A 23994-nucleotide genomic window follows, 5' to 3' on the forward strand; every position below is an offset into this window, starting at 1 on the left:
CTGGTCCTTGCCCAGTGGAAAACACATTTTATTGACCTTTTTCTGGAGCTTTTTAATCTTGTGTCATTTCAGCAACCAGCTGAGAATTTAGCACGAGGAAAAAGGAACTGGATATTTACATAGACAATGAGGATATCCAGAATGTAGTAGTGAATACTAACAACAATGTTGGAAGGAAAAGAAAGGCTAAGGCTTCAGAGTTTATAGCAATCCCTGACTCTTGAAGTTTCAGATCAGATCTTTATTTAGGAACAGATTATACCACAACTATTACTTGTCTTGTAGTGGGGTTTCCTGTACATTCTTTTTTTTTTTTTTTTAATATTTGATGCTGGCTGCTATTCAAGACTGAATACTAGGCAGGGTGAATTAGGGATTGGATCCAGAACTATGATTCCCATGTTTATCAGGTCTCAAATAGAGACACATGGAGGAAAGCAGGAAGTTCTGTGGTTGCAGTCAGTAGAAGATAGTCCTTCACAGAGATCAAACTTCCTGCTAATTGTAGCAATTTCAAATGCATGTATTTTAAAATATTGTGGTAGATAGGGAATGCAGAATGGGAAAGAGAAAACCTGGAGTGAGAAGCCTTACTGAAATATTTCAAAGGCAGTTGGACTTCCAGAGGAATGTTCAGCCTGATGTACATGTGCTAGAAAAATAAAACTTTTCAAAGTTCAATCAAGATTGCACAAGTTTAGAATGTTTTGGTATATGAGGATTAAACTATCAACAGATCCCAAATGCACATACACTGAATTCCTGCTTGTGCATTGAACTGTTGTTATATTTCTAATTTTAACTTGACTCAACATACAGAGATGAGTGGGAATGGATCCAAACACTTTCTGGCTCAGAATCTGTGGAAAGTATGGATCATACTTCAGACTGCCCTACTCAATTGTTCTTGTATGAGCTCCAGACAGCAGTGAAAGCTCTCCTCAAACAGATCAATCTACCTCTGCATCAGGTATTTGCCTTTGTGGGATTTATCACCTTTTTAAAACCCCATTCTTAAGAACACAACAAAAAGCTACAAAACTCTCACTGAAAAGTAGGGATTCAGTGTCAGGGTTGCAAGAAAAGCAAAGCAGAGAAGTTTTGTATTCCATTGTTCTGAAGGGGAACATCTTCAGTAAAACAGTTCTTGTCCTGGACATGCGAACAGGCAAGGATTAAGAGGCAAATTTCAACTGCCTGCTATTTTTTTCATCTTTTAGCTTATTTGTGCAACTTCAGGCAGGTCCAAATAGGCACTTTTGCATGAAAGTTGTAGATTTGAGCACCTTTATAAAGCTGACAAAGAAAAAGAGGCGTTTTTGTAGGCAAGCACAGCAAGTGACAGTTTTCTGGGAGGCTTGAGTGAGGCTGTAGGAAAGGCCCAGTAAAGACACAGCATTTTGCTGTTCTTTTGCACAGATGAATGTACCCCTTCTAAAACACAAAGTCCCAGACCTTCAGATTTCTGTGGGTGAGGAGAGGTGTCTGGCTTCTGGCTTTACATTTAGGTACAAGAAATGCATATGTGAATAAATAAAGTCAGGGAGAATAATCTATGATGTGAAAGATCCATGAAAAAATAAGCTAAGAAGTTTGTTTCTTGTTTACATGAATTCCATTTTATTTTGGTCTGCAAAGGTAAAGAGGTCTTAAAGCAGAAGTAAATCATCTTTATATTCACTTCAAGGTCTGTTTGTCCAGCTAGAAAGATGTGGTCTTAAAATAAATTAACCTGGGTTCTACATTTCTTGATTTTGAAAGGTTTAGGCTTTGCTTTTAAAAAGGAATCCATCAGTGCTTCACCTTCTGGCTAGGGAAGAGCCAAGTAAGACTCAAGTAAATCCAAAATTAAGACAGATGGTGTGCTGCCTTGTGGTCAGTCACTCTAATTCAATAGGGCTCTGTACAGGTCTCTCTATTACTGCATTTGCTTGGAGGTTATACCTTTTGTGCAACTTTTTTTTCTTCTTTTAGAGTTAGGGACTAAAATATTGAAATCACTGTGCAATATGTTTCTGAGGCTGCAGCTCAGCCAAGCATCTGAGCTCATCCATTGTGCCTGAGAGATGGATATCAACATGACCTTGCAGTTCAACACAGATGCAAATGGTCTGATGGCTCAGCACCAAACTTTTATGTTAATGAATTTCATTTTTAATTCCACGGATTTATTTATGTATTTTTATTATTTTTGTGGTAACTAGGAGCAGGGACAGTGGCACTGGGGCACAGCCAGGGCAGAAGGCAGTACTGCACACAGCAGCCCTGAGCAGCCTCAGGCCACTTCTGCCTGGGCCATTTTCTCTTGCTGCAGCACTTGTTAAACCTTTTCAGTGCTGTGTTGAGGGAGAGCTGCATATTTCTCTTAACCAACCCTAAATTGAATCTTAAAGGTTTTTAATTGAATCCATTTTCATGTTTTCACATAATTATGCAATCATAATCTTGAAAAGCACATGGCATGTGATCATTTTCTGCCTAATAAGAAACATAAATGTTGTTTTCAGGGGGGTTGTGCCTGTGTGTGTTGTTTTAATGTGGAACATTGCAGCTTTAAATCTTTATTTTATGTAGTGACATGAACCCACATTTAGCCACCACCACCCCCCCCCGCCCCAAATATTTATGTTTTATAAAAATTCCGAGCTTGATGTTGTGCAAATTTTCTTTAATGTTTTATATCATTTGGGGTGTTGTTTATATAAGTGCCATGTTGTAATTCTCTCCTATTCCTTCCCCCGCGCGTGTCCCCGTACAGGCTAAGCACTTCCGTCTGTACACACAGGAGGTGTTGGAACTGGGTCACAATGTCTCCTTTCTTCTCCTGCTCCCCGCCTCAGACGACGTCTGCACTGCCCCAGGACAGAATAATCCTTACACCCCACACTCAGGATTTCTTAACCTCCCTCTTCAGATGTTTGAACTTGGTATAGTAGCTTGCTTCACCTAGAAATATTAACCCAGTCTCCTTATAATAAAATCACAAAGTTGTATCTGTTTTCCCCCTTGTCCCAGTGGAGAGTCAATAAATCACATGATGGCTTTGGCAACAACACTCCCCAGAACGGTGTACAAGTTACAGAGGGAGCAGGGCAGTTAAAGCATGCACTGTAGCCATCGTTATTGAAATGCAAAGCAGACAGCAAGGCCCACAGTTATCCACTATGTGTCTATAAGCTGCTTTGCAAGATGATGTTCTTTAAAACTCAGAACCAAGAGATATTACACATGACACAGCAAGGCTGAAGTGTGACAGGAGATGCAAAAAACATCTCTCTAAGTTGTCACAAGGATAATTGCTGGTTCTGTAATGGGGATCTATGCAGATCCTGATTACAGATGGTCCTACTCAAGGTCCGACTCCTTCACAACTTTGTGAAAGGTCTGAATAGATTTTCCCACATGAGGGGCATCTTTTTCCTTTTGATACCTGGAAAAATGCAGGAGACTGTCCTATTGCTGTGGTGCAGCAAAAGCCTGTTGTAAAAAATGACAAAGCACTGGACTTGAATCTCTTTCTTTGGAGAGCACATCTTATGCTGTAGCAGATTCAGCTCTCCCACTGCATTGCTGACTGGGCAAGAATTCCCCAAAATAGAGTTTTCCAGCTGTTTCACAGAAGACATAAGATGCTTTAGCTTCAAGGTCCTCTATTTCTCATTTCTTCTTCTTTGGTGCACAGAGAAAAGAAAAGGTTCCACATAAAACCAGCTCATAAAGACTTCATAGTTCTTTTTAGAAAGAATATTAAAATGTGGGGGCTGCTGAGCCTTACATATCAGTCTGCTCTGTTTCCTTCTGGCCTGTAAAACTGGGGATCTTTCTTTCCTCTGCCTTCAAGAAGAGAGAAAGATATGAGCCAAAACTGATAGAGTCAGTGCACCAGGAGCCACTGCAGGAAAGGCTTTAGTGGCAGCTGTGTCCCAGTGATGTCCCTCTCAGATGTTTATGTGACACCATTTGCTTCCTATCTCCTGTGTATCAGTGCCAAGTGCTGCTCAAATCATTTATGTAGGAGGTTAGATATTAATGGAGCGTCTTGCCTTGCCTGTGTTTCTGCAGTCACTACTCATCCATGACCTACCATCACCCAGCAACACAAATTTCATTTGGATCAGGCATTTGCAACAGCACTGGATTTATGGCACATCAGCCACAGCACACTGTGGTGCTGTGACAGCTCTGGGGGTTTCTGCTGGGTGGATAGATGCCAGCTGAGCTGCCACACAATTATGAGTGGAACAGCCACACAATACATGGTGTAGTCTGCCAAGGAAAAGTTACCCCTTCAAAGGACAGCTAATGTAAGAGTTAGCTCAGTGCTTTGGGTCACATGGCCATGGCTGCAGTGCCCTAAAGCCAGACTTTTATCTTCTGATGTGCCACCCTGAAGCCTGTTGGCCTCTGAGTATGGAGCACATCATTTCTCCTGGTGAGAGGGGCCTGCTGCCTTGCTATGCAAATTAATGCACAGAGCATATTAATCTCTGATGCAATTAATCTCCTCACTAGAGGTTGTGCAGGCTATTTGATTCTCATTAGGAGGAACACAGGCCAGGGGCAGGAGTGCCTCTCATTTCAGGGACACAGCCTGCATGGGTCTGACAAATCAACAGAGCCTGCATGGGATGGTGTGGTGCCACCAAACATGCAACAGACCCATCTTCCAAAAGGCATTCCTGGTGCAACCCTCTCTGTTCTGCAATGTTGCTGCAGTGGGAAAACAGTTCATGGTGGAGAAAACAGTACGGAAAGCTGAATTTTACTTTTGAGTATTTTTTTAAGTAAGCAATCCTCAGGCCAAAGGCAGATGACATTTCAATATGACTTATTATATATGTATCCCTGATCTTCTATAAAGTGACTGTGATTCACATCTCAAATATTAGAAGCTTCCATTCCCCATTAGCTGGTGGCTACCAACTATATAATTGCATAACCACAAAAGACTACGTTGAAGTAACATTTGTTAAAGTAACATTAAAGGGTCTGACTTAAAACCACAAAGGCTCGAAACTTCAGCACTGGAGCCGAAACCGCAGCTGTAATTCACTCAAGAGTCCACCACATATGGCATATGTACTGGAAGACCACACACTATTCACACTGGATCCCTGCAATATCTAGGCATTGCTGAAACCAGAAGGTAGAATTCATTCTTTCACTCTTTTTTGTGAGATGTCTGTGTTAAGATTAGGCCTTTATTGTTAATGCTAAAAATGTTTCTGTGATTGGATCTCTCAGTTGAACAAACTCTTCTCAATCTCAATTATTCTAATCATGTTGTTTGTAAGGGATAAGTAGACATGGGACACTGTTTTCATTTATTTTTTAAAATATTTGTTATGAGAAGAATATATGCATTTTACACCTGGAACACCCTGAAAAATGCCCTGTCCCAGTCCAGGGGAGCAGCAGCAGTAAATCCGACTGGCACTCGCTGCTCTAACAGGATCATGCTGTATGTTTGCATTTACTGCAGCACCAATGAATGGGGAAGTATTTCTGAAAACTTGCTCTCCCTCAGCAAGTTTGAGTATGTCTGCACTGCCATTTGGAGAGGTAACAGCTCCGTTTTGCCTGAGCAGTGGCAGGTCCTGGAATAATGTATCTTTAATACACCGGATAAATTGACATTTGCAAAGCTCCATGGCACTGTAGCTATCCTGTCTCTGTTACCTCTGGTAAAGAGGATAGTTCTGTGCTGCTCCAAAGTCAAATTACACAAAGCAAGAGGTCATGTCTGAACTTTCTGTGTTACCCTTCCGCAGGAGAGTTCAGAAGATGATGTGTGGTAACACCTAAAAGAGTTTTAATTATTTCTCCCAAATTGTGATAACAGTGCAATGCCTTTTCTGCTGAGTCATTTACATTGAAATTTCTGATTTAAGTCAGCACAGCCCAAGAGAAAGCTATCAGCCTTCAAATTTTTTTAATTGTTTCATTCTGAAACACTCAATTTAAGAAAAAAATTAAATATGAGTTTCATTTTCCAGCCATGTCACTACTTTCTTGATAAAAGAAATGATGAACTATAAAAGCCTCAGAAATAGCCTTTCTGATTAAAGCTATCAAGGGCAAGATAGCCTCTGGAGCTGCATACTAAGGACGTGATTATCCCTTCACTTAGATGTAATTAGAAATGGCTCTTTTGAAATCAGTGAAGCTACTGAGTAAATCCAGTGTAAATGAGAGGACAACTGAAGCCTGTATTATTCATTTCTAGCTTAAAGAAACCCATCCAGAGTTAGTTACTATATTTAATAAAATTTGTGTTCTGAAAGCTGAGGATTTCATATTTCATAACCAGAATGTAACAATTTTCCTTTGCACTTGGTCTTTTCACAGCTCATTTTTGCTGTTACAAGGAAAAATTTATAAGCCTGTATTGCCGCCTTTCTGCTGTCATAGAGCTGGACTCTCTGAAAACCCAGCAGTCCCTGAGGGAAGCAATTTCAGACAGTGAAGTCGCTGCAGCCAAACAAAGACACCAGCAAGTTATAGACTACATACAGGTAATAGTCTGTTTCTGACTATTCCAAGGAGATTTTAAGGTGGCTTTCTTAAAAATTGCATGGGGCTGTAATTTGAAATCTAAATGGAGAATTATTCACAGACATCATAAAAAGAGCAGTTGTATCAAAAGTGCAATTCTGTTTTTATGAAATTCAAACCCAGAACATGCTTTCCTTAGTTGTTGCTTTTATAGAAGGATTTTTATGGGTAAAATCAAATGACAGTTATACTAGACTGTTATAAAGAAATGTGTCAGTCTGCTTGTAAAACTCCCTCCCATCTAACGTGAGGTAAGCTAGCACCATGTCTGGGCATTCATTTGTGTAAGAGTTTTTCTTTGTCTGTATGAACTGGGGACATTTTTCACCACAATAATTTGGCAATTAAAAAATTAAAATGAAAATTCAGACTAGGTTGTGGAGACAATCTCCACCAACAATATCACACTCAGGAACACAGCTCTGCATTTCAGATGTCAAGCTGGCCCCAAAAGTAGCTGTGAGCCTGGCCAGCACCATGCAGTGGCACTGCTTCAGTCCTCCAGTGCAGGAGGATCACCAGTGTTACCATACTTGTCCAATTTGCTTATTCTCTGTCCCTCATCCTGATTTTCCTCTACTTTCCCAAATCAAGACTTTACCTACTCAGCTCAGGGCTCTTTGAACTACACTCCATTGTGCAGCACAGCAAAGCCTGTCCTTTTGCAAATTATTTTGATAATTGGTTATTTATAGATAAAGCTCATTACTTTTGCAGAGTATATCTATAGGCATGGTTGACCTGTCTCTCTACAAGAGAGATGCAAATAACTTTTCAATTCATAATATTCAAGCTATCTTTTGTTGGAATAGGGGCCAAGACACCATTTATTCCATTGACAAGATGTTTGGCCCTCCATAGTTATGAACAAAAGCATAATATTTCTATTTCTCTTTGTTCTGCATGCAGACCCCCTTTGCCTTGTCCGCTTGGAGCTTTGGGCAACCTGCAGCAGGGCAGAGAGGGAAGATCCATTGTACTCCCACTCTCAGTCACCCCATTCTCACACTCAGAAAATCTAGCTTTCTTGCAGTCTGCAGGAGAATTTGGAAAATTTTTATCCTTCACATAAAACCCGAGCATTTTTATATTAATATGCAGGTACTGTATAGACAGTTCTGTGTTCCTCTTCTCCGAAGTGTTTGAGTCACATATCTGTGCTGGGAAAATATGGGAGAACATTTTAAACTTCAGTGTTTTGTGCTGAATTATTGTGACAGTGTATTAGGCTTGTCAGGTTTCCTCTCAAATGAAAACCAGCTGTATTCCACCTATTGGCAAAAATATCTCTGCCTACCACATACCACAATCTTCAGTGGTGACCACGAAACCACAAGAGCATTTGTGTGATCCCAGATCTAAGACAGTGTTGAAGTCACTACACAAACCAAACATTGTAAAGAGCAAGGGAGTCTATATAAATGCAGTTCTGAAAAGGAGTCAGAGGGCAACTGAAAGTAAAAATTATTGAAAAAAACCCCAGCCAGAATGTAAGGCACTTGGAGTCTTTACCAGAATGTTACAGAGAAAAGAAAGAAATCTACAGACACTGAAACTAAAACTGAAGTTAAGCTGTAATTCATATCATGTAATGTTTCAAATGTTCCTAAATTGTAAAAGAACCACCGTTCATTACAATGTCCTGGGAGAAAACCAACAGGATTTGCATTTTAATAAATTGCATGCAGGATGGTTCTTGTTTGGGGTTGAGGGAGGATCACAGAAAGGATGTATAAAATCTCTAAAATCAAATAGGTGAGATGTTTGCTAACTGGAATTCTCTTCATGGAGCTACACTGAAGTCTTGAAATTATGCAGGATTATGAATTAATCTCTGAACCATTTGCTATTCTTATTGATGTATATTCTTAGCTCATATTAACTCAGTGGCAAGGCTTGCACTGACATCATTGGAGTCGGGATTTCACCTTTATATAAAAATGGCCATACTAGGTCAAAACCAAGATCCAGCTGCCCAGCTATCCTGCCTCCAACACAGCTCATCAGGAACTACCCCAGCAAATCTGGCATTTACAGCATCCCTTGGGAGTAAATTTCACACTTTGAATATGCATTTTGTGAAGTATCTCCAGCTAAGAGAAGTCGTCTTCAAATATCAGTCAGCAGGCTCTCTGATCCCTCTGGCACTCTGATTCCTCTGCACTCCCCAGCAGACAATTGTCACTGCACAGAGTACCCCTCACTTTTGCCTCTCCATTACTGACTGGACTCTCAGTGCATTCTTGCAGAATGTAGCTTGTGTAACTGCAAAGCAGCTTCCCTCAAGCACTGCAATATTCATAGGAAGGCTCACTTGACATTCAGAACCTTCTGTAGGAAAAGTGCAAGGGAAGTTCTAGAAAAGACACTGCAGCAGGAGGGTATTTACTCACAGCTACTCTCATTTGATGGTTGCAACATTTGCTCAGCCATCAAAGATCTTGAATGGCTTGAAGATGATGTTTAAAGATGTTGAAAGTGTTCCATTATCAAAAGACTCTTCAGACCCACATTAAACAGCATCTTTCCTCTCTGCAGAGATACTTAACCTACATCCTGCTATTGATTTAGGCACTTGTCTCTTATTGCCATCAAAAGGCATGTCTTACAACTGCTTTTGGGTAGATTTATACTTTTAAAATGTATGGAGACTAAAATTGTAAGAGAGAAACTGCATTTTGGCTCATAGCTGTGCTTCTGCCCTCCATTTATGTATCTCCACATGTGTATGTTCTTTGTTAAAAACTATGTCTGACCTGAGCAATTGCTTTGACCTGGGTTTGCAAAGATGCTCCAGATCTCTCACTTTTATTCCAGTGCAGAATCAAACCAACTTCCAGGTGTGCTATAAACTGATCATATTTTTACTCCATCAAAATACAATTTTCATTTTCTCTCCATGTCAGATTTTAGGTCTGGATTCACCCCTCCTAACTACACATTCTTAATTGAGGTACTTCTTACCAAAATCAGTTCAGACCTCCTCAATCTGAATGTTCTTTTGGGAGATCATGCTGCTCTCTCTTGGCAGTGACTACAGACTTGCACTTGAAAAAGTACACACTTAGGTAGAATTAATACTCATCATACTTAACTGTATTTTGTCACTATTGTTTTCTTCACAGCAAATTGATGAGATTTGGAGGGACATGAGATGGATAACAGAAGCACTGCAGTATGCAAGATACAAGCAGCCAGCAGCAGGCCTGCCCATAAAGAAGCTTGTGGATCTTTCAGAAGAACACTCTCAAAAGAAAATGAGCTCCACCTCTTCACATCTAGATTGTCTCCCTTCACCTCCCCCTTCTCCTGAGCCTAGAATCCAGAGGAGAAAAGCTATGAGTGGTAAGAGAACTTTTCTTTTTTTACCAAGCACTCTTTGAACTCACTTTTAATTATAACAGTTTTTGTATGTCTTTTCATAAAAGGAGTAAATTTTTCCCATACCTGTCAAGGTATTTTAACAATCATTTGCCACTCAGTATACTGAGATCCTTCTGTAATCTTTACAATCATTTTTTACTTTCAGCTACTCAGAATAACTGCTCATCATCAGCCAACTTTGTCACCTCACTGTTCCAGATCATTTAATGCACTGGTTGGAAGGGACAAGTGCTATCACTGGCCTCTCCATGATGTCCAGAATTCCAGTAAAATCCATCCATGGTGAAAGCTGACTGCTTCATTTTTTTGCCTACACCAACAATCTGCTCTTTTATATGGAGGGAGCTTTCTCTTTGTCCCAATTTCAGCTGCAGAGCCTATGCTAAAGAACATTATCACAAGCTCTTCAGAGCTCTGACGATGGCTGTGTATTAATTGTGCACACGTTCAGAGTTTTGTTTGACTGATGAGACATGAGTTGTTAGCAAAAGCTATTGACCCATTCTCATCACTCTTGTATCTATTATTCTTCCCCACAGTTTTCATTAATTTGACAGAATCTAACCCAATTTTTTCCATAGTTTCCACTTGTCACCTTCTGTTTCTCAGGTATTACAGCCATTTTCTTTCCAGGCTTTCAGTTTTCCTCTGTTTTGCAGCAATTATTTCTCATGCCCCTCTCGCCTTGTTTTGATAGAGCAAATTTTATTGCCAGTTGTCCAGTTTAACAGCTGTTTTCACACACCCCTCAGAGTTTTCGGTGTTTTAGAGAAGCATTTTGAATTACACAAATTACACAAATAAGTACCCACCTCACTGACCATTATTAGTTCACTGCATAGCCAGAAAATTAAACTGATGAAAGAAATGGAGCACAGGAAATAAAGATGAAGCAAATGAAACAGCAACACCCATTTTGCTACCAGAATAAGGACATTGGAGGAAAAAATAAACCATCATTCTGCTGAGATGTCTTTAAGCAACAAGTAAATGAAACAGCAGAAACAAAAGCAATAGATGCTGCATTAAACAACTGCCATGAGCATTATAGTAATAATAATTTGGGTTTTTTCAAATTGGCAGTTTTATACAGTTAAGGAAAATTAATAAATCTGTTCTGATTAGATTTCATGCGGTAAAAAGAAAAGAAGCCTGAAGAGGCTGGTGCTTTGCTTCACTCCATTATACAGTGGTGTTCTTTCTCAGCACCCCACCCTGAACTGTTTTTCCCCTGTATCACAGACCAGGAATACAGAATAATCCTTGGCTCTGGTACAGTGCAAACTGCAGTTTTATCTTGTCCTGCACACCCTGGATTCATTAATACTGGGCTCTATGGCAATTTACACAAGCTCCAAGTGAGCAGTCAGCACTGTATAAAATCGATGTTTAATTCCTGGAATCTAAGATAAACTATCCAGAGCAATGGAGCATCAATCTATTCTATCACACATGCCACTATTTATTATCTTATTGATCCTTCTGAAGCCCAAAGACAGCAGCAATTTCAGTGCCAGTGTGAGATTTGGTCCACAAATTCGCATTTGAATTCTGTGTGTCTGTTTTGGATTTGAACACACAATGCACCTGATGGCCAAAAGGGCAGTTTTTATTTATCAACCTCCATGTTGTGCCTTGAGCCTCTTACCATACTTATAGTTGCACACTGCTCACCATTACAGAGATATAAATCTAGAGTAACTTAACTGACATCTTTAATAAAAACAGAACCTGGATTAGAGAATTTCTCTGTCACAAATCTCCATGTCTATGAAATTTAGTGAAAGCAAGATAAAAGAAAACATATCCTCTCAGAACTTAATCCCAATTTAAATTCAATTTTTCCCCATCTTTAACATAATAAATTAATTGTTTCTGGTTCTCCTAATTCTGCCACCACCTGTCTAACACATCTGTGACTCCTCCCTGACAAATCCTCCCTGACTGCCTTTGCTGTCACTTGGCCTGTGGCAATTTCACAGAGGAAACACACATACATTTCCAGCACTGGAGATTTAAAATTAGGACAAAACCCACATAAATGACATGTCTCTGCTGAGCTTGTCCTGTGAGGGTTAACCAGTTCTCCTTGCAGACTCCCAGCCCTGCTCGGATGAAGAAGGCTGCTCCGAGGTGTTCCTCCCCACCGACAGCGACTACGACTCCAGTGATGCCTTGAGCCCAAGGGAATTGGACGTGATTTACCCCCCGCCCCAGGACATCTCCCAGCAGGCTGGCAGTGGCCTGGGTGGCAGCGCACCCAACGTGCTCCAAGCCCACGACCTGAAGCCCTGCCTGGCGCTGAGGGAAGGCCTGACAGAGTGTGGTGCCTCGGACACCAGCGCTGAATGTTGCACAGAGCAGATGAGCAGTCTGACAATGTCAGGGCTTACACCGAAAAGCACAGACAAGTCCTCCAGCTCCAAGCAGCCACTGGGCTTTTTAGGGAAAAAAAAGTTGGGGAAACACCAGCATTACAACTACTTCAGCCGGCAGCACCGCTGGCTGCGCGTGCACAGCGAGACACAGGCAGGCTCTCTGTCAGAAGGTGTCTACACCCAGCACCTCATGAGATCTCCAGATCTGGCTCAAGAACCTACCTCCAGCGAGCAGGTGACCATTCCCATCGATGGGTCTCGGAGCACCTTCGTACCTCATGCATCCAGCCTTCAAGAGGATGGCAAAGGCAAGTATGAGGAACCAAGGCAGGATGTCCATAGGATACATGTGGAGCCTTATGAAACATTTCTGGATGGAGAGGGCAGGTCCTGGGCGATGAGCACGGAGGCTGTAGAACACACAGGTGTGCACAGTGCTATGCAACAGACCACGGGGCCAGAGGAGCAGTCGGGCTCTGCTGTCCCAGAAGTTTTCAGCAGCACCCTTTAACCCCAGAATCCTGCACTGCTTCCCATCACTCCGCATGAGATATGAGCATTGTGATCATAAAGGCCATACTTTCAAAACCACTGGTAAAAATCCAGCTCCTGAAATGGCAACTTGTGCCACTCTAAAGAATCCTAATCTTTTGACTTCATCACCAGATTTCTGGTCTCACAGAGGTGTCATCTGTCATGAAGTGAGCATTATTGTTACTGGCATCTGCAGCTTTGCAGGTAGACTCATAACAGTCACCACATAACAATGTGCAATTGAGTATCAGGTTTTGCAGGTCTCTGCATTTCCATGTTTCTCTGAGCATGCAAAATTTTAAGCATGAGTGGTTATGCCTGCAAGTTATCAGAAGTTGTAACATCCTTGGTGACCCTATGTTGGGACTGTGTCCTAAAAGTCTATTAACTTGTTTCCCACCACCTCTTGCAATTTTTTTTACTTTTCCACTTCTCTTGAATGAATTTAGGTTGGATATAGCTGAAATACTAATAGGTCTAGTAAAACAGATAACCCAGAGTTTCTAGCCACTTAAAGAAATGAAAATTCTTTCATTATATAGAAAATGTAATCAACACCATCTCTGGATGCTATCAGAGCCTGACATAATTATCACAATTGTTTTTTCAGGAGCTTAGATTTCAAATTATTTAAGTAGCAAGTTATTTTAAAAGCTCAGGAGATGAACCTTTGAGGTCAAGAGCAGGCAGAATGAGGCCAGGTTCTAGACAAATAATATGCAGGGTGTATATGAGATCGAAGCAAAATTTTTCTTTTCTTTTCCCCACCAAACAAGAGCACATTTTGTTGTTAGCATCACTCTCACACACCCATTGAAAAGAAACACCCCTATTTTTATTCCTGAATATTCACCATAACCTCCAGGGGTATTTGATCAGCATGTCTGAAGCTGGGATATTCTGGCAATTCAGATTAGGAAAGTTTGGGATGAAGTTTGAGTGTAAGATTTTTTTCCTTTGGGCCCCAAATAAATACTAATGTAATAAGGAGGTTGGGATCTTACTGTATTGTGTAAAGGCAAATTACAGTGAGTCAGGATTTTTTCTTTTGCAACCACAATAAGCACTACAGAAGATGATCTCAAAAATGAAATCTATATTAATAAGAACCCTAACACTGAATTTACTAAGAAATGAACTAATGTGTAGAGAAACCCCAGCTGTTGCACAAGCTTTAATTTTCTTAAACAGTTCTTGAAGTTTAATTTTATAGGCCACATTCCTGCTGGTTAAATTCCCTCACTCCGTGTTTGCGTAGCCTTCTGCCTTTCAGTTTTCCAGCCTCCAGGTGGATACATTCTAAGGCCCCCAATAAAGAGATTTGAGTTAAATAGTTGAGTTTACAAGTCCTTGAGGTAAAGGTAAGGATTTGGGCCCATGATCTGTGGTCCTTATTAAAATAGCACTTCCATAACCCCAGTGCTATTAAAATCCCTGCGAACTCAATCCATAAATTCAAAAATAAATGTTATTCACTATTTTATGCTTGGTCAGTATGTGGAAGCCAAGAAGAGTCCTTGCAGTGATAGGAAGGGCAAAAAATTTCTATAAGGAATTTACATTTGTAACTTCTCTTTTTGGGAGCAGGAAGTTAACTTCTTGGACAAAAAAATACTCATTCATTACCTGATCCACAGTGAGGATGGAAAGGCTTCCATTCACTCCCACAGGGTTTGGATGAGACCCACACCAAAAATTCCTGTGGGTGAGAAGATGCAGGGGGAGCAGCAGTGGCAGTGCCCATTTGCAGCCAAAAGGGCACACATTGTATGGAACTGGGGATGGGGAATGCCTGACTCACCACAGAGCCAAGCAGGACAGTCTGACTGTCACTGAGGGCACTCACAGCTGGTTACTTCAGATTCTGTTTATTAGCAGAAGGCTTTTCACCAGGGAGAGACAAACAATGTAATGCTCCTGTGCAGAACCAAAATAATTGACACAGTTTTCCAGTGTTCAGAACCTTGCCTGGGCTCCCCTAATCTATTCTGCCTCTAAAGAAAACTGCCATAAAACTATTAAAGAATAAAATAACCACACACTGAGGCCATATGTTTTTGCAGGAAGTGATGAGATAAAACAAGATGGTCCTAAATGAAACCCACCTCACTTTTCTTTGGCTCATCAGGAACAATGAGGGCAAGAAGTAGCAAAATCTCCAGCAGAGAGGCACACACTCTTGGTGAGATAAGGATGTAACAATCTCTTGTCTGCTCCTGCTCCTGGACCTTTCCAGAAGCAGTCATGTAGCTAATAAAGGACTGGATTCTCTACTTGAAGGAAGGCCTTGACTTCATCATAATCTTCTGTGTTGAGATGAAATTTGACTCTGGGGGTGCAAATACCAGCCAAAATCTAACCTGTCCTACTTTTAACCTTGCTATGGAAGTAGTGTTTAGGTGATGGCCAATGGGATGTGCTTCCTTGATCTATTGCCTCCAGACTGAGGTTCTTCCACAAACTTTATTAGTCAAATTACTAACTGATAGTTCTGGGTTTAAATATTTCTGGCTATAAAGCACTGACTTATCTTCAGGTAAAAATACATGTTCTTTGTTCAAAATTGCTATCCCTACCTATTTTGGATCTCCTTAAAAGAATAATAGTGAACACCCAGAGATAAATAAATAGTAGAAAGCAGTGCCTTTCAAGTACTGCCATAATAGAAATCACAATTCTTCTGCAGTTCTCTTAAGAACATCACACACACATTCCACAAACAACTTCAGCAATTGAAAAGAATCCTGGGAAATGCACAGCACAGCACTGTTAGCCCCACCCCACAGAGTGGCTCCACCAGTAACTCTTCTGAGTAGAGCTGAGCAAAGGCTCACAGTCCAGAATTAAATTAAAATTAGGAATCCAGGCCTTTAATTACTGGGAGCCCTTTCTCCAGGCTGAGCTCGAGTGCCCCTCCACGAGTTCTTGCAGAGAGCTGGGCAGTGCCAGGGCTCAGAGCCTGCACCACACCAGTTCCAGTGGCAGCAGACAGTTCATTCAAAGGTGCCTGTGCTCTCTTTGCATCAGTTGAAGCTCTCCTCTCTAAAGGGTACTTGGGCTTTGCAACTTCTGGGTCTCTCTTACTCATCCATCTGGCACCAGAACTTTTGTCCTGCATTTTTCAGGGAGTATATTTTCTCCTGGTCTGAACCCAGTCCCTCCTATTTCTAGCCATGACTTGGACTGGCTAGAAAAGAATACAGTGCTTTAATATTATGACTCCACAGGAAGAAGAAAAAATGTAGACCATATCTCCCTGTTTAGTGGTCTCAAACTTACCTGTTTCTGTTGGTAGGAAGTGAGATATAGGTAAACTGCAAGGTTAACATGCAAAATTTCTTGCATCCACAGAAAGGCAGTCTGCAAATGGACAGTTTGTCTCAAGACACCTGTGGCTCAAGCATTTATTTCCCATGCTTGTATTTTTTACTTTGTTTTAGAGAATAATTAAAAATTGGATTTTTTTACATAGTAAGACAAAGAAATCGATAAAATAATGCTTTTAAATATAGACATTAAAGGGGGAGAGGGGAGATGGAATATTTTATCCTGAACATTCATGTGTTTTGGAAAGAGACAGTGCATCTTTAAATTCTCAATGGAATAAAGAAATACATTAAGTTGCTGGTCAACTCTTTTAAGGTGTTTAAATGCATGGCTCGTGACTGTTATGTAAAATTTCAATACAGCCTTACAAACAACAAAGGTATAGTGTATTTGAAAATAGGGTACACAGTTTGGGAACTTACTCTGAATTTCTCTAAGGTGTTGAACTTTGCCATCAGCAAAAACTATTTTCAATAAACAGGCCCTGAATTTTCAGACAATGGAGATTTCATCAGGTTGGGTCTCTGATTTTTCCACTACAGAAAAAAAACATAAGTAACTAGAATGCTTTATTTGTAAGTATAACTTATCTTTTGATCACATGAAGTGGAATTCATAAGGGTGAATCATGCCCAGAAATGAGAAGGGGAGCTGTTGGCCCCACATATTCTTTGCAGAAAAGCAGGGCAGCCTTCCCCAAGGTGGAGCCTGGCACACTGCAGCTGGCAGCAGGGACTGGCCAGCAGGGCACCCATCCTCCCTGGAGCAGCCCTCAGAGCCCTCCTTTGGCTTAGACATTTCTGCAGAGCCAGGAGGCGTCACCTTGATCTGATCGGGCTCTGGAGCCACCCATCCATCATTGCTGGTGCTGGAGAGATCCCAGCAGCTCAGAGTCACCTCTCCTCAGGGCTGGTGTCTGTGAGCTCTGATCCAGGAGCTGCTTCTCAGCCTGGTTCCTCAGTCATTTCACAGCACAGCATCCTGGGCAGGATTCAGCCCTTACACCAGTCATTCCATAACAGGGGAAGGTGTTACTAAGCTTGGCTATCACTAGGCTACAGAAAACCACCTATGTAGCTTTTCAAAAAACTAGGACCAAACTTTTTATGTTTATTGTTATTTTCATTTTCTTTCTTGGAAAAGCAATGTGAAACTGATCTGACATTGGAGAAGCTGATGTGGCACTAATCTACCTTATTACTGTGAACTGTAGTAATTATTGAGCAGATTTGAAGCTGAATACACAGAGTTTTTGTGGTTTACTTTATGTAAAGGTCTGTTTGGGCACAGTCCTGTTGTCCTTGGGCCTCACTCCAGGTTCTTTTGCACCAGTGCAAATCAGTAGTTTCACTGAAGCTGGGTCAGGTACAGACCATGTACAGACCAGCACACCCTGAGGCACAGTTCCATGTCACCTGAGACCTGGACCAGTGGAGTCATCATGAAAACAACACATTTATGTTGGTGTAAAAAATGATGTGTGTAAGGAAGGCAAAAAGCATTTGATCCCAGAATATTCCCCTGGAGGTCACAGGGATGGCTGGAGCCGGGCTCAGAGAGTGAGCCCACCACACTGTGTGACACCAGCTGGACTGGGGGAAGCCCTCACTGCAGAATTCACTATTGCTCCTTAGAACAGGGACCACATTTCTCTCCCATGTTATGCAAATGAATCCCCTTCTGAATGCAATGGGAGTTCCAGTCATTTTGCTGATAAAAACAAAGACTTAATAGGGTTATTGGGGACCTGGGGGAGGGGAAGAGGGGTTGTTTGTTTTTTCCCCTCCGAGAAAAAGTAATTTAAGTGAAATGTGCGAGGCAGTGTTTAATTGCTTCCTGCCTTGTTTGTACATAGCAATTTGGCTGTTTATTGGTTGTCTTTGTTGAGATTTTTATTGTAACTTGTTTCTATATATGCAACCAAGCGTATGTTAACGTTTAAATTTTGGTACAAAATAATGCACAATTTTATGTGCTCTAAAACTTTGTAAATATCTCGATGAACAATGTATGCTGTGCTAACTGTGAGCTTGGGACTTGACACAATATTTTCACGCATATGTACCTGTGAATGGCTTGAAAAAAATCAAAATATATATTGAGGATGGCCACAAGCCAAGAGTAAATGAGTGCCGTATGACTCATGCTTCTTTAATAATTCCTGAAAGAGGCATGAATAGTACATAAAATAGACAATAAAAATAATTTTCAGGACTACAAATATTTTTTATAACTTCAGATATTAAATACTATTTTAGAAAAAAAAGATCGGTTGGTAAAAGAAATCTTAAGTTTATTTGAGTGAATCATTGTCATAAAAATGTTCTTAACATAGATTTTTTTGTTTGATCTAATATCATAGAAACTCAGCTCTTTCAAGATTTAGAAGACTTGAATTGCTCTTGCATTCTTACCACTCCTGTGATCTTCTAAAATTATGCACTTCAAGTCCTCATTAACAAAGAAATGCTGGTGTGTACATTCACATGATCTTAAATACCACATGCACTTGTGCATAATCTTTAAACAGTATTTCTTGAAAAAAACCTGTGTTTGACCATCATCAAGTACCCCCATATGTGAACTTTAGAAATCCTGGAAATCTGAACATAGTTTGTGTTTCTCCCTGAATTCCTTTATTTTTATTGGAAAGTGACTTTTTCTATGGCCAGGCTTTCAAATCTGGTCTCCAAATCTTTATTTTAATTCAGAAACCTGAATGAAATAGGCATGGTTTCCAGGTTTCTGGGTGAAAATACCCTCCCATAAAAGACAACAGAAACTGAACTTTTTTCACATATTCTTGTACACAAAAGCAAAGCAAGACACTTCTAATGCAGTGTGGAACTCTGTCACTGTACGTAAGCAAGGGAAACAAGAACAACTCTGTTTTGAATGCTGAAATCAAACTGGAAGAGCTCTGCTCTGGGTCACAGTTTACCTGCTTTCATAGAGGGACAGGTTGCTGAATGTGTTTTAACAGTCAGATGATGCCATAACTGGAGTAAGTGTCATGGCCAAGGTCACACAGACAGCTTGTGGCAGAGCAGGGACACAATTTCCTGGTCAGCATCCTCCCAGCATCAGCATCCTGTGCACAAGTACATGTGGCAATGTCCATGGTGACCATGGTCTGTATTTCAGCTGTGACATCCCAACTCGATGCAAGCTTCAAAATTAACACCATGCCACTGGACTAATATTGGATATTTTCACCCATGGAAAATATTTTGACCAAAACACAGCCAAAGTGGAGTTAAGTGGCAGAACAAAATAATTCTCAAAATGTACGATAAAACATGTCTGTCATTTCCACTACCTTGATTTTTAATTCCAAAACATTAAGATTGGCACCATTGTTTACTAAGTTAGTAAAAGGAAAAACAAAAAAAAACAAATGAAAGTAATTATTCATGTACAGTGACCTAAGAAATTAACTGGGGATTACAGTTCAGGACAAAGCAGGAGTTTTGTGTGCATGTGCTTCAGTTCCTCTCTCTGGTGCGTTTTGCATGTACCATGCATTTTTGGAGCCTGGTTGTGTGTATGTTTTGCTTGCCCTGAGCTGAGATTCTCCTTTCCCTCAGAAGATCAGTGAGTGAGCAGTGCTGCTCCCCCAGACGTTTCCAACACATCTGCCATGAAGGACAGCGCTGTTCTGTACCTGCCTCTGTGTTCTCTGCTGTTTTACTGAAAAGCTTTAAAACCAACTGGAAAGAACTTACAAACTCTTCTGGGCATGTTTGTGACTCGCTCTTCTGACAGCATAAGATAACCATTTTACTGTTCCACTCCAGTGTATTGACCTATATAAACTCCCATCTCTCTGAAGAAACTATTAACTTATTTTTTCATTCTGTCTTTAAATAAAAGCTTTGGGTTTTATTTGCAGTTTTTGTTTGTTTTGAAAGCACACAAAAATCTTCATTTATAAACTTCACTGTTCTTTTTCCCGGGCTGCTCTTCTCCTCCCCAGACTGGTTTTTTCAGTCTCTCTGTTCAAACAAATATATCTTTTAGCAAAAGGCTATAAAAAGGTTTCTATTTTCTTAAAATTTTTAACCAATAAATATTAATTAATTGCTGCTAATTAATCAGTAGGACTTCTTTTTCTTACCTGTGAGAGTAACATCTTTTTATTCTGACTGTCCAATTCATCTTTATTATACCAAAAAGAGTCAGGTAGAATCATCCACTCTCTGCTCACACAGACACTCAATTACAGAAATAATAAATGGAGCAGCAACTTTTAAGCCTTATAAACTAATATTAAAGAAATTTAAAGACAAACAGCCTTTAATACCAGTAAATATATATGCTTCTTCTTGAAATATCAAAATCACTGAATTTGGCGAGGTCAGCATTTATTTTACTGAATCTGTGTGGTATTTTCAAAATAGATTCTTTCAAAATTTCAACCAAATATTATTTCACAGGGGGAAAAAGGCAGTGCCAAAATGTTTTGTCTGGCACTCTTTGTTATCACTTCTTTATAACCCTGAAGCAAAATATTTCAGTATGGATGCGTTAAATGGTGATAAATAATTCTGTAAGAGTTGAACCACCCTCTGTAAGAAACACCAACATCTGCCACTTGTGCTGATTTTAGTGGTACTTGGGAGTGCCACTCACTTCTGAAAATTGGGCTTTTTGCTGAAGCCCTTCATCACAGGAATGTGGCTCCTGTTCCCCACAGCTGTGATCATTTCTGGACCACAGAAGATTTTTCCACCTATGTGGGGGTTCTTCACAAGAACCTGCATGGCCTTTGTCTTTTCCCATATTGCTTTTTAAAATATTTGAGGAAGAAAAATATTGTTTTGGTTTTTTCACTTATCTTCTCTTTTCCTGAAATGGTCACAAAAAGGAGCTAAATTGGAACTCGAACTCAAACAGTGGAATGCCCAACTCGCATAGCTACACATGCTTTGAACCCAGCCAGAGCAGAACAAGGATTTTTTTTTTTTTTTTTTCAGGCTTTCTTCTGGGGCACACTTGCTTCTTTCCCCCTTCTGTGCCTTGTAGTTTGGTCTTGATCCCCTGCTCTCTCGTGGCTCCATCCTGATCCCTCTCTTCCTCGAGTCTGAGTCACAAGAGCAACAACCCTGCCTGCTCCGACCTACTCAGTGCCTCAGCTGTTAAGGTAAAGCCCACGCTCCCAAGGGACTCACGTTTGAGTACAACCCCTGGATTGTCAGGGCTCTGGCTGGCAGTGCTGCCGAGGGGACAGTCTAAGGCTCTATTTTAATCTTCTGGAGCCCAGCCAAACACTGGAACGGAGCTGCCAGCACGAGGGGGGCCCTCCTGCTCACTGTGCCTGACCTCCCATCAGGAGAGGTGCTGGTGTGTTCCTTCTCAAACTACTAGGGCTCTTTCATTGCGCCTGACCTCCCATCACGAGTGCTACCAGGGATCCAGCTCCGACTACTGGGGCTTAACCCTGGCCCGGCTCCAGCACACGAGCCGCACGCTGCTTGTCTCCAGATGCACTGAGCGTAAATCCAGACTCAGCTGCAAGCGCTGCTTCAGGTACGCTGCAGAGCAGCCACGGAGCGACGCCGACTGCTCGTCCTGCCTTAGAGAGCTGGATGCATCCCCCGCACGCTTTTTCAGCTTTAATTTGGGAGGATGCAAACCAGCATTTCACTGTGTTTGTGGTCCCATTGAGCCCGTGCCCTGCAGCTGGTTCTGTCCTGTCCTGAGTCATACTGGCTCCACAGCCCGTTCCCACAGGCAGTGACAGACCCGGCTGTGCCATGGGCCAAAACCCATACACAACTGCAAAGCCGAGCATGCCTTCCCCTCTCCTGGATACCCAGAGAAGGAAATTTTACAAAAACCCTGGCAGGGTGATGCCCAGTTTTGATGCTCAGCACTGCAGACTTTCCTCCAACACGGGCAGCAAAGCACAGCAGCGCTGTCCACCTGACTTACTCCTGGTTTGCCCGGAGTGCAGGACACCAGCCCATCCTGGCTTATCATAAATCACCACATCACCCTCTGTGCCAACGTGACACCCCTTGCAACGCTTACTTTTCACTGAAAGATAAATGTATTTTTACCAGCCTAAGTCAGTGTGTCCTAATTTACTTCGAGTGACGCCCGCCGGGTCAGTTCTAGAGCTGCACAGCCTCACACCAGATTTACACCTCGGCAGCCCAGAGCCTCTGGTGCCGCTGCGGTGACCGAACCTGCGGCAGGGGGACAAAGCTTTGTCTTGAGAAGGCTCGGCTGGGGCTCGGTACCGGGCACGGGCTGAGCCCGCCCTTCGCTGCACCGATGTCCCGCCTGTGTCCGGTGTGGCACAGCCCGGGTTGTGCGTGGAACAGCCCGGGGCTCACTGCCTGTGCCATGCCCGGGGAGGGGACAGCTCGAGGGTCGCTGCCCGAATGTCCCCGGTGCCGCCGGCCCGTCCCCGCCGTGTCCCCTCACGCCCGCCCAACATGGCGTCCCGCGGGCGCCGCGGCGCCCCCTCCTGGCCAGCGCCGGGCAGTGGCGGTCCCGCGGGAGAGGTGCCGCCCTCAGGGGAGCGCCTGGAGGGTGATCCAAACCCCTGCGGGTACTGCCCGCAGCCCTGCCCGAGGCCCGGCAGGTCCCTCCCCAGTCATGCTGAGGCTCATCCCGCTGGAGGATCGCGGCCTCTCTTTCGCCACCGCTGTCGCAGGTGTTGGCACTCGGGACTCTGAGGTGAGCGGCACCGGTGGAATGGGACAGCGGCCTTGGCTCCACACACAGCGCCAAACCCAGGCTGAGCCCCCCAGAACGCGCAGCCATCACCACCCGCCCTCAGCTCGCTGTACAGGACTCTGTGTGCTGCCCTGGGCGGAAAAAGGTTTTCTGATAAAAAGCGGTCAGGAAACACCACTCTAAGTCACTGGGAAACAACTGATGAGCGAAACCTTGCAGGCGTTGTTGTTGGTGGATGAGTTTTTGGCAGCTGTGTGTCACCCGGGCTCGGGAAGATGGTTAGCACAGGGATTCTTGGCAAAGCTGAGCTCGTAAGGATCGCTCTGTTTGAGTGATTGCATCACCGCAGGTTCCTGAGTGACTTCAAACCCAAGATGCATATTTTAAATCTCCCCTGCTGTTGCTGATAATTTGTTCCATATTTACCATATTACTTAGGACTTGCAAATGGGGCAGGTTTTTTTAGAACATAAATGTTAATTGAATTAGATGGCCATAGCCACAGCAGGCCGAGTTCATCCCTGGTCCCTAATGGCATGGCAGACCATGGGTTTAACCTTCAGGGTGAATTTAGCACTATTGACTTTCCCTCAGCATTAATCCATGGTACTTGAGAAGAGATGGAGCTGTGTAAACTCAGATGGTAACAATTTCTGATTGAGCTTTGTGCTGGCTTTGGATCCCAAGGTTTTCAAAGGATGAGGCTGCTGAAACTGTATTGCTTGTTCAAATTTATGGCATTGATGTATACAGTTCTGGACCTACCCAAAGACCACAGTATCTGCATCTGTCAAGGTAGGAATTGGGTAACAATGTCGGTAAAATAAAAGGCTGAATGCAACAAGCTTTTAAAAGCACGTTTCCTCAACTGGGGTTTTTATGGTAATGTTCTTCCTTAAAATCAATCTGCAAACTCCCCTTAACCTCAGAAAAGGGGGCAGCTCAAAAGGCAATAATCTCATGCTCTGGTGTTCTACATCCTGCAGAGATTGCATCCAATGTCCAGCATTGCATTGTTAAAATAATTTCATAAAATTACATTTAAGGTGCCATAGATACCATTTATGGATAGAATATCTTTTATCATGTGATCATGGCTTTTACTTTGGAGCAAGTATGGAGTAAATAA

General features: G+C 42.1%; 1 protein-coding gene across 2 annotated transcripts in view; it reads left to right on the forward strand.

Annotated features, from left to right (window-relative positions):
• The window catches only part of ANKFN1 (ankyrin repeat and fibronectin type III domain containing 1), a 113186-nt gene extending 93123 nt beyond the window's left edge, over nucleotides 1–20063 (forward strand). For both annotated transcript variants that reach the window (XM_071451319.1, XM_071451318.1), the window contains 5 exons: nucleotides 820–970; nucleotides 2759–2927; nucleotides 6349–6515; nucleotides 9681–9900; nucleotides 12035–20063. In XM_071451319.1, coding sequence (XP_071307420.1) covers nucleotides 820–970; nucleotides 2759–2927; nucleotides 6349–6515; nucleotides 9681–9900; nucleotides 12035–12828 — 1501 coding nt within the window. In that variant the 3' untranslated portion in view covers nucleotides 12829–20063. The remainder of the gene's footprint in view (nucleotides 1–819; nucleotides 971–2758; nucleotides 2928–6348; nucleotides 6516–9680; nucleotides 9901–12034) is intronic.
• Nucleotides 20064–23994: the final 3931 nt, after the last annotated feature.

The sequence above is a fragment of the Agelaius tricolor genome, unplaced genomic scaffold (assembly GCF_023055355.1).
Source record: "Agelaius tricolor isolate 1412-34295 unplaced genomic scaffold, bAgeTri1.0.p SCAF_32, whole genome shotgun sequence".
Lineage (NCBI taxonomy): Eukaryota > Metazoa > Chordata > Aves > Passeriformes > Icteridae > Agelaius > Agelaius tricolor.